Below are 16,922 nucleotides of genomic sequence, written 5' to 3'. Positions count from 1 at the left end.
GGCCCCAGCTAGCCCTCTGGGACAGCTCACCAGAACAGTCATCTTGTCCCATCGGTCTCCACTGTAACCTTTTCCCTGGAGTCAACAGGCAGTCCGCCCAGGGCCTGTGAGGAGGCACAGTCAGAATGAGGAGGACTGCTCTGCCAGCTGGCAGCTGACTGCAGACTACGAGACAGCTCAGCTCAGCTCAGCAGAGCCCACTAACACGTGCATCCGCTAAGATCTCAGTCACTCGTTCTTGTTTGCTCACTTAAGGTATCTGTATGCCAATGGATAACAATTGCTGTCTAAATTCCCGACAGTTAAAGGGTGATGTCGTGTCACACAGCCTCTGAAGATGCTGACGTAGACTCGCAGTGGCTGGAATTGCTCACAGTGGCCTGACGAATGTGTGTAATAGAGTTCTGTGTTCATGAAACACGCATTTATGTATTTGCTTCTGGGTGCATCAGGCCTGAGAGACAGTAGTTATGTTTTAATTGGTAGAAATGGAGTAGTCTTCATTTTTATTTGTCATTGCCATTAATGTATACAGACATGTGCCGTGCGGGTCATTTTTCAAAAGAAGGATCTCCTTCCCAAAGAGCACACTTTGTCTGATGACTCTTGTTTATCCACAACAGTTCCGGGGGCTGGAGAGAAGGCTCACTGGTTAAGAGAACTTACTGTTTCAGCAGAAGACCCTGCTTGGGTTCCTAGCACCCATCTTCAGCATCTGACCTGTAACAGGAGATTCAGTGTCCCCTCTGGCACCCTTGCATGAAAACTTACATATAAATAAAGACATACGCATAAATAAAAATACACACTCCCCACCCTGTTTTTTGTTTTTTTTTTGTTTTTGTTTTGTTTTGTTTCGTTTTTTGTAAAAATAGTCCTGAGTGTCTTTCTAGTGCTTCTTGCTGACAGTATCAGCATCGGGCATTTTTTAAGCATCAGCACAGAAGAGTTAGTACCATCATCCCTAATAAGCTTCACTAAGGCCTGTAGGAAGCACAACACACCAGTGACCCTGTAAAGAGAAGCAAGCCCTCACTGTACAGCGGTCCTTATCTTCCTGCCTTCCGGGTTTAGTGAGGACCTTTGGGCAAACAAAGAAACCTTTCTAATACTGTACTAACAGGTTCTAAATTTCATATATCCAGAATAAGTAATGCAGCGTGCCCCAGGGCAGGTCAGGGCTACCTAACTCCTTAATTCTTCACAACCTTAAAACACACTTCCTTCCTTCCTTCCTTCCTTCCTTCCTTCCTTCCTTCCTTCCTTCCCTCCTTCCTTCCTCCCTTCCTCCCTCCCTCCCTCCTCCCTTCTTCTTTTCTTCTCTTTCCCCTTTTCTTTATCCCTCTGTCTCCTTAGGCAGCAGACACATGCATTATAATATATCCTAGCTGAAAGCAAACAGATCATTCCCTGTGTTATCCTTGATAGCATCTTAGCTTGTAAGTACATCTCACATTCAGGGTTTTTAAAATATATTTTAATTGTTTTTAATGATAGGTGGTGTATATGTCTGCATGTGGGTAAATGCACATGAGTGCAGGTATCCACAGAAGCCAGAGGCGTTCTCTGGAGCTGCAGTTGCAGACAGTTGTGAGCCCCTTGAAGTAGGTGCTGGGAATTGAACCTGGGGCCTCTGGAAGAGCAGCAAGGGCTCTTACCTACTGAGCCATCTCTTCAGTCTACATTTGAATTTTATTCTCCCACTACTGCTGCTGACCATATATGGTTGCTTTTCAGATTTTTTTATCACATACATATACATTAAATTTTATGCTTTAACAAAGTTTTCTTCAAATATTTTGTGCTAAAGATGTGTTGAACTTCTTCAATCTGTAGCATATGTTTCTAATTCAGTTTGGGAAATGTTGGGCCATTCTTTCCATAACTAATTTCCCTCCCCCCTCCTCCTCTTCCTCCTCCTCCTCTTCCTCCTCCTCCTCCTCCTCTTCCTCCTCCTCGGAAACTTGAGTGATGTATATGTGCGGTATGTGTGATGTATGTATGTGTGTTGTATGTGTATTGTGTATATGCGTGTTGTATGTGTGATGATTCTGTGCTGTATGTATGCTGTATGTATGTTGTATGTGTGATATGCATGTACCACAAGACTGTTTTATGAAGTTTTCACTGTCTCTGTTCACTGTTGCTCATATATATTCTATTACCCAGTTTTGTTTCAACCTCCATGTCTTTCCCCACTCATATACACCAATATTTAAATATAGAGTCTACATGTGAGGGGGAAACATGACATTTGTTCTTCTATATCTGGCTTCTTTTGTAAAATGGTAATACTAAGTTTCATTCATTATTCTGCATCTCATAATTTCATTCTTTATTACAGCTTAAAATACATTGCTCATGCTGTAATTGTTATCTGCCCATCTATTGACAGCATCTAGGCATGCCCTATATCCTGCACTACTGTAAACAGTGCATTGGAATCTGTGGCGAAATCCCCTTTGGGGATCTACTTTTATTGAGTTAGGTCCTCTTTCAATTTCTTTTGGCGACAGGTTTGTCAATATCACTCCCCCTACCCCTGCCCAAGAACCAGCCCTTCAACTGAATCTATGCTGTTCTTTTAGTCTCCATTCTATTGACTTCTGTCCTAGTTATTATTAATGTATTGCTATCTACTACTTTTGAGACTAGCGTATTATTTTTCCAAAACTTTCAGATGGACTACTATGTTATTTATTTGTGTTCTGCCTGGTTTATTAGCACAAGCAGTTACTGATATAAACTTTCCTTTTAGAAGTATGTTAGCCATATTTGAAATTTCTGACGAGTTGTGATTTCATTTTCATTTAATTGTAGGGATTTAAAATTTCCTCTCTGACTTATCCTGAGACTCACTGATCATTCAAAAGTGTATTATTCAGTCTTCAAGTATTTGTGTAGTTTCTATATATTCCCTTGCTACTGATTTCTAATTTTTATTCCACTACTGTTTGATAATGTGCAATAAAGTACTTCAATTCTTTTGTATTTTTTAATACATTTTTTTTTTTGGTTTTTTGAGACAGGGTTTCCCTGTGTAGCCCTGGCTGTCCTGGAACTCACTCTGTAGACCAGGCTGTCCTGGAACTCAGAGATCTGCCTGCCTCTGCCTCCCAAGTGCTAGGATTAAAGGCGTGCGCCACCATGCCCGGCTAATACTTCTTATCTATGATCTATTTTAGAGAAGGTACCATAGGCTTCTGAGAAGAACGTGTTTTTTATATCCATTAAGTGGAATATTCTGTACATAACTGTTAAGTCCATTTGGTCTATGAAGTAATTTAATTCTACAGTTACAGTTTGGAAGAAATACCTACAGATATACAGATGGAGAAGAATACCAAAGACACTTACTATTATTGTAGCAGGACCTAACTTACCTCTTATGCCCATTATTGTGTGTGTGTGTGTGTGTGTGTGTGTGTGCGCGTGAGACACACACACAAATGCACACAATAAAGGTGTAGGGAGAGGGAGGGAGAGAGAGAGAGAAGAACCCTAATACTTGGCACATAAGATAATAATTGTTATATCTTCTTGATAAATTGTTCCCTTTATTAGTATGCCATTTCTTTGCCTCTTTTGACTAATTTTAGATTAAAATTGAGTTCATCAAATATTAAAATAGCTATGCCACCTAGTTTTTAAGCTTCAATTAGCTTGATAAATATTGATTTCTGTCCTTTGACTCTGGTTCTACAGGCATCTTTGGCAGTGAGGCATCTTTCTTGGAGACAACCAGCAAAATCTTGTTTTTCTCTCCCAATCATCTAGCCTGTGTCTTTTTATTGGAGATCAGAAATCATCTACATTTAAGGGTTTTATTTGTTTGGTTTTTTGTTTTTATTTTGTTTTGCAAAACAAATAGTCTTTGTTGTTCCTCCCATGTACCACAGCTGTCTCCCAAGGTTGTCTCTCATCAGGTGGATGCAGTGCTGCGTTAAATTTACGCTCTGTCTTTGAGATGGTTTTCCTGTTTTAGGGCCCTCAGTGAAACAAAGATTCCCTCTCAGGAAGGTGGCCTGCCACCATCCCCTGAGCCGGGAGACACTTCTCTATTGACTATCCACACTAGTGGAAAAGTCTCTATCTTATGAAGACCTGAAACTGGACTTGTGGCATAGGAGCTGTGGGCGTGTCCTGTCCGTGGGCTTCCTCTTTTTTCACTGGAATGCCTGGTTTAGCCTTTGGATGAGGCTTGTTTTCCTCCTGACTCTGGGGACCCAGAGTTGGAGGTGTGTTCACCTTGGTGTGTTCTTCTCAGTGCTTCACACTTCTGCTTCTCTGGACTTTCTGGCTGTCCTATCCTTTTATGCATTTCTTCACTTCTTCAAAATGAAGCTCTCCCTTCCTTCCTTCCTTCCTTCCTTCCTTCCTTCCTCCCTCTCTCCCTTCCTCCCTCCCTCCCCCTCTCTCTCCCTCCCTCTCTCCCTCCCTTCCTTCCTTCTTCCCTCCCTTCTTCCCTCCTTTCTTTCTTCCTTTCTTTCTTTCTTTCTTTCTTTCTTTCTTTCTTTCTTTCTTTCTTCCTTCCTTCTATTTCTACTCCTCCTCCTGTTTTGGTTTGGTTTGGTTTGGTTTGGTTTGGTTTGGTTTGGTTTGGTTTGTTTCTTTGAGACATGGTCTCTCCACATATCCCAGTTGTCCTGGAACTTGCTCTGCACACAAGCTGGCCTCAAACTCACAGAGATCTATCCACCTGTGCCTGCCTCCTGAGTGCTGGGATTAACGGCATATGCTACCACATTCACAGGTCCACAGCCTCTTGGGCAAACAGATGGCCACTGATGGACTAGCCCACTCCTATCTTGTAAGCCAACCTAATAGAGCCTCTTTTGCAATGCTTGTTTATTTTATTGCTTTTTCTTATCCTGACACTTCAGCACTGGCTATCCCGAAGGCTGCCTGTAGTCTGCCTTCTTACTCAGGAATCTTTGGGACAGTTTCTACTGCTACACCTTGAAGTTCCAATAGTTTCTTCTACAATATCGAGTCTTCAGTCTTGTATGGAATATTTTTCATCTCATATGTTTCTGCTTTGATCATCATATCTTCAACTTGTATATTTTTGTTACTTCTTTGTCTCTTCTGAATCTACTGAGCACAATGACAATAGCCATTTAAATGTTTTCTCTCTCCACACTAACACCTGAGTCAGTTTTTATTAGTAGTTCTCCATTATTATTGTGTTGTGCATGGTTTTATCCTTTTAAGAAACTATTTTTGTTTGTTTTTAACCTTGTTTGTTGAGACAGGGTTCCACCATATAGCCCAGGCTGGCTTCTTTCCTGCTCCTCTGCCTTTCAAGTGCTGGGATTACAAGTGTTCACCACCATTTCTGGCTCCCTGCTATGTTTTTGATTGAATGTTAGAAACTGAATTTTGTAGTCCTTATCAACGTATGGGCCTCAAACCCTTTGTGTGTGTGTGGGGGGGGTGTCAACTCTTTTAAAGTGGTCTCCTAAGAACATTGGAAAACACAGATATTTATATTGTAATTCATAACACTAGCAACATTACAGTTAAAGAATAGCAACAAAAATAATTTTATGGTTGGGGGCTCACTACAACATGAGGAACTGTATTAAAGGATCAAATTATTAAGGAAGGTTAAGAAACACTGGGGTCTTGTTGTTGTGTCACCCTACACACACACACACACACACACACACACACACACACTTTGTGCGTTCTCAATTTTATTCCTATAAGTTTTCCTGAACATTTTCTCTTGGAGGAAGTCAGGTTCCTTAGAACAGTTTGTCTTTTGCATTTTGCTTTTATATTTTGTCAGTCATCTGGGGGAGCAACCATGAGTCTAGGGCTGAGGCTCTCTGCCCAGAGCCCAATTAATTACTTGTTTTTCCAGCCTGACTAATTGGAACAGGCACTGGGCCTGGTACTCCTTGTTTCTCTGAACCTTGCAGATAGTTCACTCTTCAGCCTTGAGCACATGCATTGATCGGTTCCTTTCAATACTCAATGGGGACTCTCTGCAGGTCCCAGGGGGGGGTCTCCTCTATAGCTTTCTCCTTGGTAGTATGCTTGCATAAGCAGGATAACTGACTTAGTCTCTCTGGATATTCACCTCTGCTTTCATTCCTTGTACCACATCTGGAATTTCTGCTCAAAGCAATAAGCTGAGATAATAATAGAACTCTCCTGAATTATTCCCAGTGACCTCCATTGTTTGATGTTCACCATCTTGTGTGTGTGTGTGTGTGTGTGTTTCAAATGGGAGTAAAAGTAAATACTCTTACTTAGCAGAAACAAAAGTTGGTTGGCATCAGTACCTTACTATGCACTCAGATATAACTGGGGCACCTACTGTGGGCCAGGTATTGTGCTAGGTAGTGGGTATGCAATAGTGAACCAAAAGAATATGGTCCCTAGCTTCATGATAAGCTTTCATACTGTGATAAACTTCAATGACAAGACAGTAAATGCAGTAGTCCCTGGATTTATGCACATGGACAGGAATCATACAAGATCATTCCTCGTAGGGGATTTAGACTCAGGAGAAACTGAGATGAACCTGTTAGTACAAGTCAGGCTGTGAAAAGCCCGCGTATGAGGTGAAAAGGCGCTGGGCATTTTGAGTTAGAAATGATTGATTCTGACCTAAGATTTAAGGGACAACATGAGGGAATAAGTGACATTTGAGTTGAGTTTTGACAACTTTCTGTGGCTTTGCATGGTGGAGAGGCAGGAGGTGGAGCTTTTAAACACACAGCAGTTAATTACAATTCCTCGTGGCATCTACAACCATCTGGCTTGTTCTTTCCTGACAGACCCTCAGGATGTGTGTTTGAAGATTTTTGTTTATTTTTTCAACCCCATGGAGTCGATTTTGATTGGTCTAATCAATCATGGAATTTCCATACCTTTCTGGCCAATGAGATGTGAAAGGAGATCTGATGGAAAGCTTTCTTTCTAATACAGGAATGAAACTTTTCCCCCTTCCGTTGGAGGAATACCAAGCAGCTTTAAAGCCTGGTTTCCGGTGGCCCGTGAGTCATTTGCATGAGCCAGTCTGAAGTTGACTTCACTCAAGCCTTTCTGAGCTCAGAGGATGTGGCTCAGTGGGTAAAGCACTTGTTCAACAAGTCTGGAGAGCAGCAGGTGTAAAGCTGGATCCCATTGAGACAAGAGAGTCCCTAGAAGCTCATGGGCCAATCTATGCTGCACCTAACCACAGACTGGATGTGAGGAAAAGGTGCCCATGCAAACCCACACAAGAAGTTTTAAAAAGACTTTTTGATACATGAAATAATAATGTTTCCTTAGTTTTATTAACCTTTAGCCTGAGTTTGGATGGTGCTACTTGCAGCTGATTGGCGTATCCTAATCTGTCAGTTCATCTGTTTGAAACTGCTTTTCCTTTGGGTTGGTTCAGTCCTAGGCCACGTGCCTCCTCTGTTCTGAGATTCTTTGCCTCATTGAGGATGGAGGCTAACTTAGGAGGTGAGAATGTGCTTCATCAGTCTCCCCATAGACGCACGGGGCGGGGGGGGGGGGGGGATAAAAAGCAAGCTTTAAAAATGAAAGAACACAATCACTTAGAGGAGAACCCCAGTTAGCTTGTGTCATCAGTTTTCCTGATCATTTGGTTGAGGGGACTTCTTAATTCTCACAGGGAAGATTGAAAAAAAAAAAATGTGGGAGGAGAGCATAGGCAATCTGTGGGGGAAATTACGCAAAGTCTTCCGGATTCACAGCACTGTGGGTAGTTCCCACAGGGAATGAGCCTACCTCTGAAACACTGTATGGGAAACTGGCAGTGTGTGGCAGGAAGCCCAACTGTAGCAAGACTGAAGGTATGCCACCTTCATTCATGATGTGCTCCTTCAACACCAGTGAGCCAAGCTCGCCCTGGCAAAAGTCATGAGCAAGCAGCCTGTCAGCAGCCCCCACGCCCTGTTCCATCCCCTTTCCAATCTCTTCTTCCCCTCTCCCCCGACTCCATTTGTATCCCGTTTGCCTTGTGAACACCAAGGGTATCAAGCCACTCACCTCAAGACATTTGTGTTTGACAAGTTTATTAGTCAGGATTCTTTCAGGGAATAGAAACAATAAAATAAACAAACATTGCAAAAGAGGCTCTATTAGGTTGGCTTACAAGATAGGAGTGGGCTAGTCCATCAGCGGCCATCTGTTTGCCCAAGAGGCTGTGGACCTGATGGCTGCTCATCCCTAATCAACTGCTGAAGGGTGAGAAGATGCCTGTGAGTTCCTGGTCCTCCATCCACCTCAGAAGCCTGGTGAAGCTGCAGTCTGACACTGGTGGCAACAGCAGTAGCATGCAGTGGAGGGGGCAGGAGCTCTGCTGCTCCCTCCCCAGGTTCTCTTTGCATCTGGGAGCTGCCCACAATCAAGGGAGTACGTCATCCCCACAGTACTGTGTTTCCTTTGCTACAAGTCCACACCGATTTACCAACAGTTGACTTTTCTAGTTTCAAATATAGCACTTCTTATCCCAACGTAAAATCAGCAAAGGAACACTGGATCCATCAAACCCTGGATCCCTTCCTCCCCAACCCCATCTCCCTAACATCTAAAAGGGGTTGTCCAAAGTCACAGAGCATCACTTCCAGCTACACTGTCCTCTGCCAGCTAACACAGGACCTCTCGAATAGCCACATTCCCCTGCTTGGCTTACCCTACTTATCTTAGCCTCAGTTTCTATCAGTCCAGGAAACCCTCCCTGGTTGGTCTATGTTATGCATACTCTGTAGAACTGTAGCTAGCTTGTTTTCATTATGCCCTGGTGATGGTTTGCATATGCTTGGCCCAGGGAGTGGCACTATTAGAAAATATGGTCCTGTTGGAGTAGGTGTGGTCTTGTTGGAGTAGGTGTGTCACTGTGGGTGTGGGCTTTAAAACCCTCATCCTAGCTGCCTAGAAGAGAGTCTTCTCCTAACAGCCTTCAGATGAAGATGTAGAACTCTCAGCTTCTCCTGAACCATGTCTGCGTGGATGCTGCCATGCTCCCGCCTTAATGATAATGGACTCAACCTCTGAACCTGTAAGTCAGCCCCAATGAAATGTTGTCCTTATAAAAGCTGCCTTGGTCATGGAGTCTGTTCACAGCAGTAAAATCCTAAGGCAGCCATAAATACTTATGTGTATCAGGTTCATCATCTTAATTGGTTGACCGAAAATGATCTTAATGGAAAGGTTCTTGCTTCTGTGCTATCATGTCTTGGTTTCCTTACTGTAAGGGCGAGAAGCTGACCTTTTCTTGAGTGTTAGAAAGGTGGAGGTGAACAGGTGGTGCTGCAGATTATAGGGGTGGAGGTAGGAGGAGGCTTCTCTCTTCAACCACAGTTTCCTGAGACTCTTTAAAAGATTCGCTGACCCTCTGACATTTACATGCATTTTTGTGAAGAGTAAAAGGTTCAGTCGGGCATCCTCAGTTTGTTAGACACTAGCCACGCGTGGCTATTTACATTTAAGCTCAACTATTGGCTTTGGACCGGCTCCATGTCAAGTATTCAGTGGCCTACATTTAAGACAGCCCATATAGAGAATATTTCCATCATTGCAGAAAGTTATATAATACAGACCATTACTAACTGGTATCATTATTTCGGATTTAATACGCTGATAGGATTTGAGTCAGATAGTAGGTTTGTAAAATGGCTTGCCAACATTCAGAAACGAAAACTTTATAATTTGATATCTCTGTTTCTTTTAGGAAGCCTTTCTGCCTCTCTCCCATAGAAGCTTGAAAGAGCTTCTCCTTAATCATCCGGTCTCCTCCCACAGTCCTCTGCTGTTATCTCATGGATGTTAAAATTGCCTCCTCCCTAACCTAGGGGACCACGCCCATCCTGGCCTCTTTCCAGACTCAAGTGCTCTCCTAACCACAAAGCAAATTGTTAACCTGGGCTTAAATGTTCATCTCTGGGCCAGCCTTGGGCTGAGGTTCGGGCTTTCTGCTGGAAGCTGAGTGGGAGCGCTGCTTCTCTAAACGCGAAGACGAGCTATCACCCAAAAACATCTGTTGCATTTTCTCAAAGTACTTCTTTCCGGTCTTGCAGAGAACCCTCCAGTCCGCAGCCCCCATCATCTGGACCCGCCCCTCGCAACGAGATCGCGGGGAGGGGCCGAGGCGAAATCCGAGCCCGGCGCCCACCACCCTGGCTGGCGACGTGGCTCCGCGGCCCCGGCCTCCCCCGGCGGCGCCGTGGCCAATGGGCGCGTGAGTGGGGCGGCCCGAGCCTCCTCGAGCCAGCCGGGCGCTCCCCTCGCTGGGGAGGGGACAGCCGCTGCGGCGCTGTGAGCCCCTACTGCCCCGCAGCCTCCCTTTGCTCGCGACCATGGCGCGCGGTAGCCGCCTGGGACTCGCCCTGGGACTGCTGCTGGCGCTGGTGCTGGCGCTGCGGGCCAAGCCCACGGTGCGCAAGGAGCGCGTGGTTCGGCCGGACTCAGAGCTGGGCGAGCGGCCGCCCGAGGACAACCAGAGCTTCCAGTACGATCATGAGGCCTTCCTGGGCAAGGAGGACTCCAAGACCTTCGATCAGCTAAGCCCGGACGAGAGCAAGGAGAGACTGGGGTGAGGCTGCGGCCCGGGCCGCCCGGGGACCACGCAGGGGCCCATGGCCACCTCAGAGGGAGCCACGCGGGACCACAAGCGCAAAGCGAAAGCGAAATCGCGCCAGTTGGTCACAGGGCCGAAGCCAGGGCTGAGGCTCAGAGGCACAAAGTTGCCAGCGGGCGCTCAGCCCCCCGTGTGGAGGTCGCCACCACACCCGGTCGGGATAGCTTCCCACGGGGAGGCGAGAACGTGGCAGCGGCCTCCGGAGCAGGGAGCGAGAGGGCCCGCCCCCTCATCTAGGTTTCATCAGAAGAGACTGGAATGAGCCAGAGTTTGTTGACTGTGGCCTTTTAGTACCTGGTTCTTTCTCATAGTCCAGAGAGAGGCACTTGAGACTTGTTTAAAAACATCTCAAGATCAAACAAATGTGTAAGCGATGGAGAGGCTTGTTCTTGACCTGTCTCTAGATTGGGCTGGATGTTCTTGTCCTCTGACCAGTCATCCCAGAAATCTCACGCAGAGACATAGAAATCAGGTTTTCAAAGGGGCTCATTGGGGCAAGAGGTACAGCGTTGGAAACTGATTCTTTGGGCACTGCTCCCAGCATTATAGGTGAGACACTCTGCTTTTTGGCAACTGATTGTCGGGAGGTTGGGGGAAACCCCCGCAAAATGCCTATGGTGGGGCTTTGTTGAGTTTAGCTTGGAATCAGGAAACAAACCTGGGCACCATCTCAGTGCCCCTACCCTGGTGCCCCGGAGACACTTGGCCACTGTGCAGAGGAACTAGTAGCTAGCGAGGACCCGGTGAAGGCAGGGCTGTGGAGGAACACAGCCATCCTGCCTGTGGGCCACCAGAGCTTCCCGAACCTGCTCCTGGGGGAGGAGGATCTTCGAGTTCTGCTACAGTTGAAAAGAACACAGCCATCTCTGTTCGACAAAAGGGCCAGAGCGTTCAGTAGGCGTTCAGTAGGACAGGATAAATGATACCTATTATGTAGGTGAACATCTGCCTCTTGTGATAAAAAGACCTTTGGACTTCAAAGTCACCTCCAAACAGTATCCTTTATTTGGTAGGGAAGTACTTTCTCTTCTTTTTTGGGACTTCAACAATAGGGGCCATTGATAAATTCAGGCCATTGTACTGCTTTGAGGCCTGGAGACTGATTTATTCTGGAGCCCTGATTGCAGCCATTCTGCATTGTTTTAGAAAGGAGGAGGGGGAGAGAGTTATGAACTGGAAACACTTTAGGTCCTCTGGCTTCATTTAATTCCTACATCAGAGTAACTACCTGATGCCAGAGAGAAGAGGTAGTGGAGTTCTCTGAGTCTAGTCCTTGTATGAAGACCTTGAATTTGTTCATTTATTCATGTAGCAAGTATTGCAGTGGCTATACTGTGTTTGGACCATGTTTGACATCTGGCAAGTACTAAGATGAACCCTCATGTTCTAGGTCTCAAGGTGCTGGCCATCCAATGTGGAGGAGGGCAGGCAAAAACTTTCAGGAGTGCTATGATGGTGACGTCATCCACGTGTTTAGTAGGAGCCCCTGGGGCTTCAGGTTGGCGGGAGGTACCTGGTTTTGTAGATGGTACTTCATCAGAGCTTGTGGGATGGTTCAAAGGTCATTGGGTATATGGTAATAGAAAGGTGTTCCTGAAGTGAGGGGCCTGCTTGCTTATCATGGTTTTAACTTTTCTGTGGAGTGGGAGGGGTGTTGGTCTCCTCCAGAGACAGAGAAGAGAAAATGGGAGGTAGAAGAGAAGGGAAAGTAAAGATCAGAGGGACGGCCTCCTAAGGAGGTAGAGATGTTATCAGTGTCTGCTTGTGGTGGACAGGACGTCCTCATCCCAAGTCTTGTTGGAAAAGCCAGCCTGGCAGTAGAGCCAAGGTGTAACCGTGGCAGATACAGAGTCCTGGGCAGTGGGACGGTGGGGGTTGGTACGTCTGGGTATTCGGACAAGAAAGATGCAGACTGTGGAAGCCCTTATTTGTCCTTGACCCAGAGTTGAGGAAGGAACCAAAGATACTGTCTAGGTCCCTGGTCCAAGCCCCTTCCCGACTAAGGTCACCTGGGTCAGAATTGGCAGGGACTTTTTGGAAATGACTGATCTAGCCTGGAGCTAAAGGCGAAGTTGCCTCTCCAAGTCTTCTTTCTCAACAGCCCCCCTTCAAGTCTAGGCTGCTGAGGGATTAACATGGCTAGATCTGGGCAACTCTGTGTCTATCACTTGACTCTCTATTGAAAACACATGTCCTCCTTAAGATTTCTGGAAACACTGAAGGGTTACAGTCTCAGTGGCCATGTATAATCTTAGGAAAATGTAAATTACTTTCCATTGTCTAAAGTTGGGAGTGGCTCACCTGTCCACAGAGTGTCTGGTTTTTCTTGTCTCCTTGATAGCAGCTGGCAGGCAGGAGAACCCCATTTGCCCTACGCCCCTCCTGGAGACCTTATTCTTTTCTGTTACTTGCTGAGAGTTGGAATTTTACTTCCACCCTTCACCTACATAGTTGTCCCAAGTGAGGAAAGGCACCTTCCTCCTCTTCAGTTCTCACAGGTCTTTTCACTGGGGCGGTTCTGCTCATAGTGGGGGAACTTGGGCTCAGAGACTCAATTGCACGAGGTCACACAGATAATGGGGAGCCACAGGAAGATCTAGGTGTCCTGACTCATGCATTCAGAGTCTATCTACATTCCATTTCCTTTCTCCGGATTTTACTCTTGTGACTTTGCTAGAGAGGTCAAGACCACTCCTATCATTCCAGTAAACAGTTTTAAAGCTCTTGCTTTGTGTTGGGCGGAGCTAGGCCCTGGAGGTTGATAGGTGTGAATTAAATGCTGTTCTTTTTTCAAAAGAGGGTTCCAGTGGTTTCATCCATTGACCCTTGGCCTGAGTGTCTGTTTCTCGGTGGTGTTGGGTAACCGATGGGCAGTGTTGGCAGTGTGTCCTCCGGATTGAGCAGTGCCCGCCTGCTCTGTGTTGAATGAATTCTGCTGTGTCCAGCTGAGTTGCTCCCAGAGAAGCCTGAAGATGCATGAGATTTAGTCTTTCAGTCCCAGATCTGTTAAATTGTGCTTGAAGGAACACTTTAAAGTCGTTAATCGAGTCCACAACTTTCAGAGAAAGGAGTGGGGTTCCTTGGGTTCAAATAAGAGATGTCACCTGGTTTCCCCTCCCCACATTCTTCACCTTTCCCACTAAAAGTTAAGAGGTACAGGTCAAACTGTTTATAAAGAACTAAGGAGGGGGCTGGTGAGATGGCTCAGCGGGTAAGAGCACCCTACTGCTCTTCCAAAGGTGCAGAGTTCAAATCCCAGCAACTACATGGTGGCTCACAACCATCCTTAACAAGATCTGACTCCCTCTTCTGGAGTGTCTGAAGACAGCTACAGTGTACTTACATATAATAAATAAATAAATCTTTAAAAAAAAAAAAAAAAAAGAACTAAGGAATTCAGTTCCCATCTTTAATTTAATCAGTGTTATCTGTTAATCGGAACTACTACTGACAAAATTTGTCACTGGGGTTGATTGAATTCTAGCCCCAAAGAAAGACATTGAATCCTCATTGGCCGGTATGACCTCATCCCAGGTGTGTGGAACTTCTCTTTTGTGGTACAGCCCTGGCTGTCCTGGAACTCACTTTGTAGACCAGGCTGGCCTTGAACTCAGAAATCCACCTGCCTCTGCCTCCCAAGTACTAGGATCAAAGGTGTGCACCACCACGGCCCGGCTTTTTTTTTTTTTTTTTTTTTTTTTTTTAAACTTCTCTTAAACCTTGTGTTAGCAATAGCTTGTGGGTGTGTAGAAGTCCCTCACAGAAATGGCACTCCTAGCTTGAAGCTGAGTGACATAGAGATGTACAGATGGAAAGTTTCCAGCCTGAATTTTACCCTGAACTATTATGTAGGATGCCTCAGTAGAGTACAGCTTGAAATCCCTGGAACCTAGGTCAAGGTAGAGTTGGAAATCCAGGAGGGCACAGTGGTCTGTACCCTATTAGCTGTTTCTTCAGCTGCCAGTCTCACCAGCCTCACCGGCCTCACCGGCTTTCTGGTGGAGGATTGGTCTTCTGCTTCTTAAGTTTCGAATCCTTGAGTATAAGATAGTAGGATTTAAAAACAAACAGCTCCCTTATCTTTTGATTAACATAGAATTTCCTGTTGTTACACTGTACCCAAAGCTAAAAAGTATGTGCTCAACACAGTTATACCAAATAGATCTTCCTGCCAGTTCTCATCAGGTGGTCATGGCAATCTCCGGAGTCCTGAGCTGAGAAGAATTCTGAGTTCATCTGGGTTTCAGAATGTAGAGGCATGGTACATTAATAATGTCTGCCACTGGCCATGGTTTCCCAGAGGAGAAGGCATATCATCTTTGGAAGGAAGATTGGCTGAATCTGTCTTAGAATTTTATAACGTTTAAGACTGCAAATTGCTTGACATGTTGCTGGGCCAAGGCCAGACAAGTCTTGATTGTGGTCTTGAGGGACTTACTGTTTCATTTTATTATTATTTTAACTACAGGAAAATTGTGGATCGAATTGACAGTGATGGTGATGGCCTTGTTACTACTGAGGAGCTGAAAGTTTGGATCAAACGGGTACAGAAAAGATACATCTATGATAATGTCGCCAAAGTCTGGAAGGATTATGATAGGGACAAAGACGAAAAGATCTCCTGGGAAGAATACAAGCAGGCCACCTATGGCTACTACCTGGGTAAGAGGCCACGGTGGAGGTTGCACTGTGAGGAACAAGGTCACAGGAGACTCATGATGGCCACCTCCTTCACCCAGCTGTCACAGCCTTCCGAGTAAAGCCTGCTGTGTAACATCCTCCTCCACAATGTATCAAGTTGCTTCCCCTGACTGAATAGGGGAAGGCGTCTTAGGTCAGGGCCCTGCTTGAACTTAGCTCTCAGAAGTTCACACAGAGAAGAGAAAGAAAAAAGAATTGCTTCCGATAGTTTCTAATTGCTGCTGAAGTTGGGTGGTAAGGATGAAATAGGCCCAAAATATCTTCAGGAAACAAAATTCAATGAAGGGCTTCAGTGGGGAAGAGAGTGGAAACTGGGCCTTGAAGCATGGATTTCAATTTGGAGAGACTGAAAGAATGTGGGGAGGGGGGCCGAGGCACAGAAATACATGCATGGTGGGTGGGGCTTAGGTTAGTCCTTAGAGAATGGAGGGAGGGGTGTGCTGCAGACCCTCCAAGTGCCTGGTGGTCAGCAGGGAGACAGGCTTGGGGAGAAAGGAAGATAATTAAAGCCAGACTCTGCTCCCTTGAAAGCTAGCAGAAACATTTAGATACTCCAGATCACAGGGAATCCTCCTCTATCCTAGATCAAAACGGGATAGATGGGTGTAGAAGTCTGTAAATGGAGGTCTGAACTTCTGTGGTCTAAAGCCTGAGCTCTTCAGTGCTTGCTGTAAAGCCCTGCCGGGCACTAAAGTCGATTAAGGCGTGACTTGGAGGGAGAGAGGATGTGCAGTCATTTTGAATAGAAATGTTTTAAAGAAGTCAGTGGGTGAGTCAAGATAGCTCGTGTGTGTGTGTGTGTGTGTGTGTGTGTGTGTGTGTGTGTGTGTGTGTGTGTAGAGTATGCCATCCAGAACGAAGCCCTCGCCCCCACCCCCCTAACGAATTCTGTGTGCTTCCTGCAGGAAACCCCGCTGAATTCCACGATAGCTCTGATCATCACACCTTTAAAAAGATGCTGCCACGAGATGAGAGGAGGTTTAAGGCTTCAGACCTTGACGGCGACCTGACAGCTACTCGGGAGGAGTTCACTGCCTTTCTGCACCCAGAGGAGTTTGAACATATGAAGGAGATTGTAGTTCTGGTGAGAATAGTAAAAGTCCAGACAGACTGCGAAAAGACCAGAGAGAAAACTGTCCCCACACCTTGTCCCTTTTTCCAAAAAGAAACACTTTCCGCCTGCTGGGAATTGGGGAAGGACTGAAGTTGAATAGGTCAAATCTCTTGTTTGTCCAGGAAGTAGTCAGGACAAGCTAGCTGTTGTAACAAACACCCTGGCGGAAGCCACTTAACACAAAGCAAGCTTGTTCCTTTCTTGTACATTGTCTATTAAAGATAGTCCTGCTTAGATCCCCTGGGAAGCTCCCCTCTAAACACTGGGAGGTGACCTCTACCCTCTGCTCTGCCATCTTAGAGTGTCAGGCGGCAGATAAAGGACAGAGACAGAATTAAGAGATGTGATAGCCTGTCCTTACTATTCAGCTCAGAAAAAAAGGATATGCATACTGGTTTATGGTCTGGCCCATCTTAGTTATGCTAAGGCTGAGAGGTGCCATCTAGATATGTGCTCATGGGTTAGCGAGCTGGGCTCTGCCCCGTTGTTGTGGTTGTTGCTGCT

General features: G+C 45.7%; 1 protein-coding gene across 1 annotated transcript in view; it reads left to right on the top strand.

Moving 5' to 3' along the window:
- Positions 1-10,137: 10,137 nt before the first annotated feature.
- Rcn1 (reticulocalbin 1) overlaps positions 10,138-16,922 on the top strand; it is a 12,190-nt gene continuing 5,405 nt past the window's right edge. Inside the window, exons 1-3 of the mRNA XM_021192948.2 lie at positions 10,138-10,558; positions 15,072-15,265; positions 16,210-16,388. Of these exons, the coding sequence (XP_021048607.1) occupies positions 10,323-10,558; positions 15,072-15,265; positions 16,210-16,388 (609 nt within the window). The 5' untranslated portion in view covers positions 10,138-10,322. The remainder of the gene's footprint in view (positions 10,559-15,071; positions 15,266-16,209; positions 16,389-16,922) is intronic.

The sequence above is a fragment of the Mus pahari genome, chromosome 3, assembly GCF_900095145.1.
Source record: "Mus pahari chromosome 3, PAHARI_EIJ_v1.1, whole genome shotgun sequence".
Taxonomy (NCBI): domain Eukaryota; kingdom Metazoa; phylum Chordata; class Mammalia; order Rodentia; family Muridae; genus Mus; species Mus pahari.
Note: the sequence above shows the minus strand (reverse complement) of the source record. Positions and strands in the feature narration are given on the sequence as shown.